Consider the following 12,162-nt stretch of genomic DNA (forward strand, 5'->3'; position numbering starts at 1 on the left):
ATTGAAAGAATGATTTATTTTTTCATGCAGCAAACAAATAGCACATCATACAGTATGTACAGACCTAACACTCTCCCAGAATCTACATGTCGCATGTTCACATAACTTGTCATACAACAAACAATAGTTGCATTACATTACATACTATGTACATTAAACACACACTTCTGTACATCCCATATGACGATAAGCTGAGGACTACCAGAGAGGGGACCTAAAGGAGGATTGGGTCGAATTATTTATGAAAATTTACACACAGCACAGTTCCACTCCATCCCACTGCTGCACACTGCACGGATACCTGCCTGCTGACAGATTTCCCTTTCAAGACCAAATTTAAATTCTGATTTTTCAGTTCATGTTTTCTAGCTTCAGTGATGCACTGAAATACTTATAACAGAAAATAATAAATATGACAAATGTACTCTCAATACTTAGACTAGTGGAAGAGTAAACATCTTTAAATACAGAACAAAAATATGGATATCCACTGCTTTAAAAAAAAAAAAAGTGAAATGCTGACAGTCTGGGCAAATCACTTTTTTATTTACTTTCAAAAGAAAAAAACTAATCACATGAAATAAAACTAGTGTTGGATTCAGTAGACTCTATGCCGGCATATCCATTATTTAAAATGAATGCTGCCGGTTGCCTTACTTTGCCTTTCCAACTCAGTATTCAACATTGTTTCTCCACTAATCTAGGACAGGGCTACATTAGGTAGCATAATTGTTAAACACAGCTTACTTAACCATGTCAAACATCTTGATGGCTAAAATAATCACGTAATCAGTCCACTATCTTCCTGCAGAAATAAATGTGTGACAGTACTTTTTAATTAATGGAGGAATTTTCCAGTGTATCTCCATCGTAAGAAATCTAGATACCATTTCCAAATCTCTGGATACATTCAAGTATATTTTTTGCAGGCTGGATAAGTGTTTAGTCAGAGGAATAAGTAAAAGCACAACAGTTGTCTCTTAGGCTCTGTTAACGCAGTGGTTAATTTCTTTTCAAAAATTTGCTATGCTGCAGTGCAACATTTCAGTCTGAGGCAGAGCTGTAATGCATTTACTATTTAAAATACATTCAGGAAAAATCCATGAAAACACTGATCTCAAAACCATCAACCGGTTAACACCACGACTGTCTCTCTCACCAGTGTACATCTTTACTTTGCTATTTGCAGAAAAGCACAAGCTCTGTATAAATCAAACTTTTAGTATCTGTTAAAAACTCACTGCCAGGAATAATGAAAAACAACTTTAAAGGAATGTGAAGCAGAAAGTTATTGTTACTGTAACAATGCAGCTGAATTTCCCCACCTTCCCTCCGTTTGTCTCTCTGGGATGCATGTGAATACACACATACACACCCCTTCATGGAGTATGAACCAGTCCGTCCCTGCTGACGCTAGCAGGCCTGCACGCTGCTATAGATGACCCCATGCCTCTGGTGGGGGGAACTGGTCGACCTCTCCAACCTCGTTGCACAGACGGTCTCCTAGTGTGAAAGCCAGCTTGTAGCGCAGACGCACTTTCTCCTATGAAGACGCACGGGCACACGCACGCACGCGCACACGCACGCACAAAAACACATGCACACAGATCTCTAATCATTATCACCATCTCCCCCACAACTTTTCAGGGCCTTGCTGCCATGATGAGCGCCAGTTGTGTGACTCAGAAAGTCTTTGTGGTTTTGTGTACTGCTAGGTCCGGAAGTGTTACGATCATGTCACCTACCTTTGCGGGATTAGCCAGCAACATGATCTGGGTAATGGAGGCTGGAGGTAGGATGGGGTTGAATGGTGCAAGTTCTGTTCCTGATGGAGGCTGCAGCTTCACCTTCATAGACTGGCGGAGGATGAAAGGAAGAGTCAAGTGCTGCATTTTTATGCCTTTATTAAATGGCAGGTTCACTTTTTTTCAAGTCTATCTTTGTGTTTCCACACGCCACGGAGGAGGACTGAAGGCGGCTAAGGGAAAGTGACACAAAGAGGAAATTTCGCACTAAAAAGACCCTTGTTTGAATAACGTAGACTGCTGAAGCCTCATACCAGAGGACTGTGTATTGGTCTCCTATCACTTACATTAAAATCCTGTTAGAAAAGGTCTTTTCACAGCCAATCTGGAGAGGAGGAATGATTACAGAGCCCAATTCATATTTCAATGTACATACTAGCATGTGAGTATTGTTTCAAGACTTGAAAAAATGCGAACCTACCCTTTAATAAGTTAACAGCAGAGAGATGACAGGCAACGGGAGGAGAGAGAAGGGGCACGACATGAATCAAGGAAAGCCAGCGGAGAACTTGGACCTGGGACGCCTTAAACCCTGAGCCACCAGGGCAGCCCGCTCTGTTACTATTACATGTTCCATGCTAAAGTTTCTATCAGTCGAAATAGGTTATTTATAATGCAAAATATTTTAGTGGTGATGTAGATACATTGGATCATGGGCTGTATGGAAAATGGTGTGAAAAGGTTTCTTCTATAGTATGGATCAAGTCAAGCTGATCAAGCATGCCCTCTAAGTGTTTCGAGGAAAAAACGTATAAATCCTGTAGCAGTTGAGGGACAGCAACATTGAGGACTTCCAACCAAAGCAAACAATAGGTGAAGCTTACGCACTGACAACACAGCAAACAAAGGAACATATGAAACATATGAATGAACAGAGCAATTAATTCCTCTACCTTGGGCACAGCAGCTTGCAGTACCACATTATGAACAGAAAGGGGCGCTGTATTGAGCATGGACACCACCATGACCAGCACGTCAGGCCTGCCGGGGGGACAGTCAGATGCAAAGTTGAGCAGCATGCGGACACCGTCCTTATCGTAGGCCGTCACAGGCAGCACTTTACCTGAGGACAGGAGCAGGGAGACATGAGCTATCCATATCCAAAGAGTTTACACCCACATATGTTTTGTTTTTTTTAATAATTTATTATTCCATTAATCTCCCCTCTGTCCTTACTGGGTCTGATGGCCTCCAGAGGGACTTGCACGTGGCTGAGGGAGATGTCCGTGGCTCTGGCCGGGCTGCCATGGAGGGGAGTGTGGCAGGGGGACAGAGAGCGGAACAGTGGGCTGCCCGGGGCCGAGCCCAGGCTCTGGGCCTTAGCGTGGGAAAGGGCAGGGGAGCCGGGCATTGTACCCTGGAGAAAAGAGGCTGAGGAGGGAGAGCCCTGCCCAGTTACGAGGGGAGATGCTGTGGCCGGGGCGATCCCAAAGCTGCTTCCTCTGGCTATCATCTGGCTGGACAGACTGAAAATCACATTTGATAGATCATTATGAGACCTTAAAGTACTACTTTTGAGAAATTAAGAGCACCACCTTCAATTCTGTAGAAAGGTCTGCATAAGAGAACTTATAAGAGAAAATTCTATGGCGATATACTGTGTTTGCTATTTTTACAATCAGAAAGAACTCATTTCCAATGAAACAGAGAAGAGAAAATTACTGTGGATAAATCTGTACCTCTTGTGATCTGGAAACCCTATCATGGCCAGGTCTTGCAGGTTCTGGAGACTGTGTATGCCGGTGACTTGCTCAGCTGGGGGCCCCACTGGACCTGAACAAGCCATACTGCCAAACATATCCACACTTGATGCTGGAGCCTGCAGAGGAGATGAGGAGACAAGATTATTTACCTTTCTCATTACACCGTGACTAGCAGTGGGTGGTTTGGTTGAAGTAGCTCACAAACTATTTTAGATGTACCTGCAAGGAAGTCCACTGATTGGACACTTCGTTCAACCTGGGTTGTACTTGGCTGCTCAGAGAGGTAGGGGGGTCATTTAGGCCTGAAAAAAGCATTGGTATCATCACAAAAGAGCTCTTTAAAAAACATCTTTTATGCAGTTCTGTACAAGCAGAATTCAAGTATTTAAAGTTTGTTTTAGCCCAGAGTACAGCTTTTCTGTTCAATAGTCATAAACCACATCACGGAAACTGCTACATTGAAGCAATAGTTCGACATTTTGAGAAATACGCTTATTCGCTTCCTGGCAGACAGTTAGATGAGAGGGTCGACACCACTCAGGAAAATGGTGGCCTTAGCTGAGCACAAAGACTGGAAACAGCTAGCCCAGTTCTGTCTGAAGGTAACAAAAACTGGAGTGTAATACAGTACAATAATATAATATAATATACAATCCATTTTAAAGTGGGGGTATATGCCTGACTATTTCTTGGCTGGGAAACTTTTTAGTGAGTTGTAAGGTGGTGGTAGGCAGATTTTGTAACCATTGGACAGAGACGTAATTTCCAAAATCCTTTAAATGGAGTCACAATCAGGACATACTACCTAGGGACAGCAGCTCATCATCAAGGAGTGAGAGAGCAGTGGAGGCCTTCTCGAGGGGGGGGTGACTCGGGCTGCTGCTCTGACTGCAATGGGTTCCGGCCAGGCGTTTGGGAGGAGGAGGCAGGACAGGTATGGGGGAAGCCCTGGGATTGACGGAGAATGGATGTGAGGACTGGGAGGGAGAGATGGTGGGTTGAGGAGGGCTCGGAGTGTCCAGGCCGGTGAGGTCGATCAGCGTATCTGTGGTCTCTGTGGAGCGACAAGGAGAGGAAGATTGAATGCAGCAGCTGAATTAATCACACAGAGGCCGGAAAGCAAAGCAATTGCGTTCCTTATGCCAAACGCATAAACATGTGCGCGATCATAAAATGTCTCTCACCACTCTCACTGTGACCAGCTGCAGGCTCCTCACTGTCGCCGTTGATCGGCTGCCCCTCCACGACCTTCTTATAGGAGTTGATGACTCTGGAGAGGTCATCACTGGCCTGCAGGATGTCACCTGCGGAGTCAAAGGCAGGGGTCGCAGATCACACACAGTGACGTGATGCAAATGTGAGGACAGGGCTTCTTCAGATCGAGAGAATACCAAGCTGGCAAACCTAAACTGGTGTCATTGTCCTCTGTCTCAGTGGCCATTTTGAAAGCAGCACGCCTCAGCTTGTCGCACCGCTCGTAGAGCTCCTGAGGAGAAATACAGAGGAGGTGCTGTCAACCTTATATGCTGACTGATATGGCTCGCTGACAATTAGACCCGTGCAGTGTATGCTCAGACGCAGGATCCTTTAGGTCAAATAAAAACGCAGGACCAGATGTCTAAAAATTTTGAGTTTCAAAACCTCAAATCGTGTTTAGTTTTCAATAAGCAATAATCAATGTTTTCTACACTGACTGCCTTTGACTGTATCATTGCAAATAACACTGAAAAGAGATTAAATCACCTATGTGCCATTTCAACTTTCTCAGGATGATGATCGTTTGAATTTCCCTTTCTCTTTATTGTTTCTATTTATTTATTTTTGAATGTATTTAAACATAAAATTCAGATCTAGCGCTGAAGTGGAGTGAGCTGGGATAATGCCTCGATGGCTACATCCAGTAAATGTGTTGTTCCTTTTTTGATGCTCTGTGAGGGAACTTTTTCCAGTTTCATATTTGTAAATTAAAGAACTGATTTAAGTTTACCATCTGTCTGTGTGTGTGTGTGTGTGTGTGTGTGTGTGTGTGTGAATGCACAGAAACACACCTTAATGATCTCCTTGTCGGAGTCAGTGGAGCTGTCTTTATTGTAGTGGGACAGCATCTCAGTCAACAGCTTGACGTTGATGTTCATCTCCTCCAGCGTGTGCAGTCGCTTTGTGACCTTCTGCACTCGTGCCTCATCCTGACAAAGACGACAAGACACAGTGTACTGTCTGCTACACCTAAAACTGTTGGTGTCACATATGTAAAATATATATATCTTAGCCAAAGCCCAGCAGTTTAGTAAGTTATTTTCAGCAATGCAAAATCAACATTGGTGAATGTGACTGTTAAATATCCTGACATGTCTCACCTCTTTCACCATGTTTTTGATTAATCTGTTGGCTTCCTGGAGGTCTTCAGGATTTTTACTCCGGAGAAGCTCAGCAAGCAGCTACGCACACACACACACACACACACACACACACACACACACACACGACATCAGTTTGCTTTTGTAATAGCAGAAATGCGTCTTTTCCTGATAAATGGACAGCCCATGTTTCCTCTCGAACAAAGGATTCTGGTACAGTTATGAGAGCGAGTCAATGAACTTGAATTTCTTTTCTTTCAATTCATTTGTCTGTGTGATGATGATGATGACGACAGCCTTCATTTCCGGCTTCATCCAGACATAAGAAACAGTAGTGATTTAGGAAGGAGCTATGTGCTCTTTGATTCCAATTTAAAGCAGGTTTTGTTTTCCGTCAATCCCTCACCTTTCCCATGTCCTCGTTGTCGAACACCGGATGTTTGGGTCGTGTCGGAGGAGAGGGAACAAGGGTCCTGTCCAGCGGTAACTCTGGATCCCGTGTCACGAGACCTGGTGAGGAGAGTGAGGACTGGATTAATCAGATTCCTTTAAGGCAGGTGTGTTTTGTGTGTGTTCCGCCTGATGAAGTGAGAAGAAAGAGAAATCGCTGTGTTCTTTCCACATCTCAACACACCCTGTCTTCTCAGCGTCTGGTAGGCTTCACTGATCTTGGCTTCATTGGGAAAAGCAATCGTCCAGCTGTACAGCATCTCTACAATCTTCATCTTCACCTTCTCGGGCGCACTGTCACCCATGTACTGGAAACAAGGGGTGATGAAAAAGAGGCTGGACATTAGGGCATACAATTAGGATAAAGTTTTTCATTAGCATAAAGTCTAAGTGCATGTGGAGATAGCTCACCTTTGGGGAGACAACTTTAATCAGCTCATTCAAAAATCTGTATTTTCCCACTTCATTGTGAAACCTTCTCCCGCAGTTCTTCATACATGCCTCCAAAACCTGTAGACAAAATATCCATGTGAATGACTGGTTCAGTAGTTGAGAAAAACAACTGCTTGTTGTTGACTATTGATGACAGCATTTCTTACCGTCAGAGCCTGAAGTGCTTCCCATTCTTGTGGTGAGTGGATTTTGTGGACGAGCAGAGTTACCGCTATCTGAGGGCTGCAAGATGAAATTCCAAATGAATTTTTTTTTCTTCCTGAGCTGACCGAAGCTTAAAAAAAAAACCAAAAACATGTTTTGCGAGTATTTCACAGACATACCCCTCCAGTTCCTTGTTGATCTGATCACAGAAGCCTATGATGTACTCCCAGTCCTCTTGTCTGTTTGTTGGATGGGTGGCTTTATCTGTTAGAGAAAGACATTTACACTAACTGGTGGGTTTGAACAGTACTGTACTATGCCGCGCAATGTACATCTGAATGCACATCACATCAAGTGGGGGAAGAAGTATTCGGATCCTTTACTTAAGTAAAAGTACCAATAAATTCCGGTAAAAATGCTCCATCACAAGTAAAAGTCCTGCATTTAACATACGTAAACATACAGAAGTATTCTCAGCTAAAAATACCTAAAGTATCAAAAATAAAAGCCCCACTCTGTCAGAAAATGGCCCCTGTAAGTGATATATTACTATATGTGACATTATAACATTGTAAATACTGATGTATCAATGTGTAAGTAGCAGTTAATTATTATTGCTGATTGAGGTGCAGTTAGGTTTAATTACTTTATAAGCAGTTAGGAGGTTTAGACTCATGGTTCTCAACCTGGGGGTCGTACCTCTTCGACAGGGTCACGAGATAAAATCTGAGGGGTGGCGTGATGATTAATGGGGTAGGAAGTAGGAAAAAAAGAAAGAAAGATTGCTGATACAAATTTTTATTCATTTTTTTTTGACTATTTCCTTATCTTTGTTTTGTTGTGAATTATTGGAGATTTTTATCCCTTTGGGCCTTCAGCAATTACTTGAATGACACGAAACTGATAACTTAAGACGGGGCAATCCCTTTTTGCTGCCAACAACCCACATACATCTGAAAATTAGGGAGCCCGAGCAGCTTTTTTCCAAGGGGTCACAAGCCAAGAAGGTTGGAAACCACTAGTGTAATCTTAACAGTGCATTTTATTTTAACAAGAATACTGTTGTATGCAAAGGTTTGGACACCCTGCAGAAGACAGACATTAAAGGAAATTTTCACCCACTTTTTAAGCTGTCCAGGACACACAACATGTTTAAGATCTGACAGTTTTAAAAAAAAAAAAAACAGTACATTTGTTGTTGTGTCATTTGTTTAAAGCAAAAATGTCAAATATTTGCTGTTTGTAGCTTCTAACATGTATAGGATTTAATGCTTTTCATGTTGATACATGACAGTGAACTGAATTTCTTTATGTTTTGGACTGTTGGTCAAACAAAACCAGACACCCGAAGACGTCACCTTGGTCTGTGGGAAATTAGAACGGGCGTGTTTTTAATATTTACTGGCATTTTATAGACAAAACCATTATTTGATTAATTATATTCAGTGAAAGTTATCGTTAGTTGCCGCCCTAGTTTTCTGCAGGAGCAGTTATCTGCTTCTTTTCACCTCACAAAATGCGGAAAATATGTAACTTGTCCAAACTTTTGCATACCACTGTATCATGTTTTTTTTTTGTTTTTTTTTTTTTAATATAAAATTTGTCCCATCAAATAAATGTAGTAAAAAGTACAACACTTCCCTCTGAAATGTAGTGGAGTAAAAGTATAAAATAGCATAAAATGGAATTGCTCAAGCAAAGTAAAAGTACCTCAAAATCATACAGTACTTGAGGAAATGTAGGCTACTTAGTTCCTTTCCACTGACTGCTGATCACATCCCACTGTGACTATGGATCCCTGTGAGTCTGGTGATCCACATGACAATGCAGTACTTGTTGTCATCCTTTTTCGTTTGTAAATACCGCCGTGGTGTTCATTGTGCTGTCAGTGCAGCTCATTCACCCCCCCAGACCAATCTGTGTCTCCCCTCCAGAAGGTATTGAGCTGAGCTGGGGGAAACAGCTGTCTGTAGAGCTTCATGTCACTGCACAGTCACTGGTGTGAGAGTGAGTGTGTGTGTGTGTGTGTGTGTGTGTGTGTGTGTGGGTGTCCCACACTGTGTCTCATTACAGCTCTCCACCCATCCTGCTACCTTAATGCTGCAGACACTGGCCCGACAACCTCCACCAGCAGCCGAACGGCGCGCTGACAGCCTCTCTACAGACCGACGCACTGCCCTGCCATCCTCAGCAGCGTAATCTAGCTAATTTCAGATGTTATTTAATTCATAAAATGGGATTAAACACTCACTGAGCCAAGATTCAAGCGACTCCCCTTCCTGGTACGCCATAGCACTTTAAAACATCGCGTGATGTCACCGACGCGTGCGCGAGAGTCCAAAATTGATGCTCGGAATTACTTACAAAATAATACACAGTTATCGGACATCTGAAAAAAAAATCGCCTTGGTGTTGAAATTAAAATCTGCCGAATGAGACACTACTTATCCTTTTTTTTTTTTTTTTTGGTGACGGCATGCGCAGGCGCTACTAAGCCGGGGTCCTAAATGACACTCACATTGTGAAGATGGCTGCCTCTCTGTCAGGACTATTAAAACCCTGGACACCAAGGTAATAATGACTTTTATGAAGATATAAACAATTAACTATTTGTTTGATATTACTGTGGTGTGGACGTATAATTCCTGCCATTCAGATTCAAAACACTAATATAACGTTACGCTATGTGGTTAAGTAGTTCTAGCTAATTATGTAACGTTTTATCAGCCGCTGCTGCAGAAAACTATTATTTAAATTATTTAAAAGTGTCTCAAATAATGACATATTCCCATCACGTTAAGAGAGCAGAGAAAAATGTCTTCAGTAAGCCTGATTGATCACCGTCCCGATATATTTCCTCGATTAATCGGTAACTTATTTCGTCAATAATATGTCAGAATATGATAATCTCCAACAGCCCCAGTGTAATGTCCTCAAACCTCCTTGTTTTTCTGAAACCCAAAAATATCCGGTTTGGTATCATGTACAAAGAAATGCATCAAACTTTCACATTTTAGAGGCAAATATTTGGAACTCAAGTATTAGTTTTCTTTCGATAGACTAATTGATTAATGGACTAGTTGTTGCAGTTCTAATTGTTTAATCTATAAAATGTCACAAGACAGCATAAAAGGCCCGTCACACGTTTCCAGAGCCTAAGGATCAGGTTTTAAGTCAAAACTCATAGATATTCAGTTTACAATGATGTAAACAGAGAAAAGCAGCAAAGTTTCACATTTGAAAGGCAGGAAGATGTTTGGTGTTTTTTCTCAAATTTCCAAATTTGAGAAGTCAAGACCAGTGAATATTTTGCATGCTTGCTTAAAAATGAGTTAATCAATTAATCAATTACCACAATAGTTACCGATTCATTTCTTGCCTATTGACTAATTGTTGGAGCGTTCATTCAAACATGTCAAATCAAACACGTTTGACATTTTTAACTTGGTTGATGATACAATTAAGTATAAAACAAAATTAAAATTGGTTAAGAGATGCTGAATTTGATACACACACAAACTCACTGGTTAATTAATGAAACTCCCCTTGTGTGTCTTTCATCGTCAGAGTGTTCCTGGTGAGATGGAGCAGGTATAATCCATACTACCTGGAGCCAGAGGTCAGGAAGGAGGCGTACAGCAGACCAGAGGCAGAGCTGACTGCTGAGGAGAAGGAGCAGCGGCAGCTCAAAGTGCTACGACCCATCAAGGCAGCAAACAATGGAGTCACCAGCTCTGTTTTCAACGACCCAGTCCTCAGGTAAAACAGCCGTCCCAGGTCACTGCAGAGGGGCATCACTCGTCGCACCTGTTCAGTCAAAGCTGATCATCTCTTGTGTTTGCTTTTCAGTAAATTCATCAACATGATGATGAAACACGGAAACAAGATTTTGGCCAGAGAGATCATGACGCAAGTAAGAAAACACAGATCTTTACGAACACCGCCCATAGTCTCTAAACTGATGCTCAGAGATTTGCTGTTGGCCTAATAATATACTGAACTAATTGCTGCCTTTTCTCTCTTCCCAGACACTGGAGAACATAAAGAGGAAACAGGTGGAAAAATATCACAAAGCTCCAGAGGGGAAGAAGGAAGAGATCGAGTGTAACCCCTACACCATCTTTCACCAGGCTCTGGAGAACTGCAAGCCTGTTGTTGGGCTGGCCAGCATACAGAAGGGTGGGAAGTACTATCAGGTCAGTGATAGGTCACTGAAGTTTGTTCTTCAGAGGGGGAAAAAAAAAATTAACAAAAGTTTTGCAACAAAACATAAACATAAAAAAGTCTAACTGTGTTCTCCTCCCAGGTGCCAATCCCTCTTACTGACAACCGACGTCGCTTCCTCGCCATGAAATGGATGATCACAGAGTGCAGGGACAGCAAACACAGACGCACGCACATGTATGAAAAACTTTCCCAGGAAGTGATGGCAGCCTCCGTCAAGGAGGGCAATGTTATCAAGAAGAAACATGAGCTGCACAAGATGGCCGAGGCCAACAGAGCCTACGCCCACTACCGCTGGTGGTAGAAAGAAACGCCTCCGGACTGAAACGCTGTCAAGTCAAAATGTCTCTTCCGATTGACAGACCAGGCAGATGTTGAGTCGGTCATGGAATATTCAGGGACACATTGCGTTGCTCGAAGTGCTACTGTAAATAGTAAACACCATGAAAATCCTTTGGTGGAGGGACTACGCTGTAAAAAGTGCTGTTGAAGTGAAATATGTATAAACTGAGCGAACATGGCTTACTGTCACTTTTTGTATTGAGAAATTGTATCATGTACCACAAACAGTCCTACTCAGTTGTATAAATTGAAACACAATAAACACATTGAACTGAATTAAGGAAAGACTTCCAGAGATTTATTAGAAGAAATAAATTTACGTTAAATGAACAACCCAACCATAAAAAATGGAAATGATTGATGTAAAAATGTTGCAACACTGTAATAAAATATAGAAACGTATTGCAGTCAGGTCTGTGCCCTTTCATTAAAGGACTTTATTTTTTCTACAGCATTCGAACTTGGTATTTTCTAATCGCATTTAGTCAATTTAACTTTTTAGGATCAGTTCAATACATCATAACCTCTTTGTTTCTGGTCTGAATGTAGTGACAAATACGTAAATCTTCAAACAGTACTAGAAAAAAGGATTCAGTGAGACATTATACAAAAATTTCCTAAATCCTGACAATGGCTGGGGTTTCCATGGTTAATGTTTCGCTTAGCTCTTAAGAGCTTTTTATA

General features: G+C 41.9%; 2 protein-coding genes across 4 annotated transcripts; one reads left to right on the top strand and one right to left on the bottom strand.

Annotated features, from left to right (window-relative positions):
• Positions 1–31: 31 nt before the first annotated feature.
• Positions 32–10,491, bottom strand: gga3b (golgi associated, gamma adaptin ear containing, ARF binding protein 3b). 3 transcript variants are annotated; one of them, XM_040158032.1, is made up of 17 exons: positions 10,437–10,491; positions 7,092–7,176; positions 6,915–6,990; positions 6,727–6,825; positions 6,500–6,623; positions 6,272–6,375; positions 5,866–5,946; positions 5,557–5,694; positions 4,913–4,994; positions 4,693–4,812; positions 4,314–4,562; positions 3,728–3,810; positions 3,485–3,624; positions 2,982–3,271; positions 2,699–2,868; positions 1,746–1,856; positions 32–1,543 (listed from the first exon to the last, which is right to left on the bottom strand). In XM_040158032.1, exons 4-17 carry the CDS (start codon positions 6,808–6,810, stop codon positions 1,433–1,435), a joined length of 1,887 nt encoding a protein of 628 aa, XP_040013966.1. In that variant the 5' UTR covers positions 6,811–6,825; positions 6,915–6,990; positions 7,092–7,176; positions 10,437–10,491; the 3' UTR covers positions 32–1,432. The 3 variants fall into 3 exon arrangements, with proteins under 3 accessions (XP_040013966.1, XP_040013950.1, XP_040013959.1); XM_040158016.1 differs by lacking the exon at positions 10,437–10,491 and adding an exon at positions 9,164–9,438; XM_040158025.1 differs by lacking the exon at positions 10,437–10,491 and adding an exon at positions 9,006–9,193.
• Positions 9,260–11,758, top strand: mrps7 (mitochondrial ribosomal protein S7). Its single transcript, XM_040158061.1, has 5 exons — positions 9,260–9,483; positions 10,480–10,671; positions 10,762–10,825; positions 10,941–11,108; positions 11,219–11,758. Exons 1-5 carry the CDS (start codon positions 9,440–9,442, stop codon positions 11,438–11,440), a joined length of 690 nt encoding a protein of 229 aa, XP_040013995.1. The 5' UTR covers positions 9,260–9,439; the 3' UTR covers positions 11,441–11,758.
• Positions 11,759–12,162: the final 404 nt, after the last annotated feature.

This window comes from Xiphias gladius, chromosome 3 (assembly GCF_016859285.1).
Source record: "Xiphias gladius isolate SHS-SW01 ecotype Sanya breed wild chromosome 3, ASM1685928v1, whole genome shotgun sequence".
Taxonomy (NCBI): Eukaryota; Metazoa; Chordata; class Actinopteri; order Istiophoriformes; family Xiphiidae; genus Xiphias; species Xiphias gladius.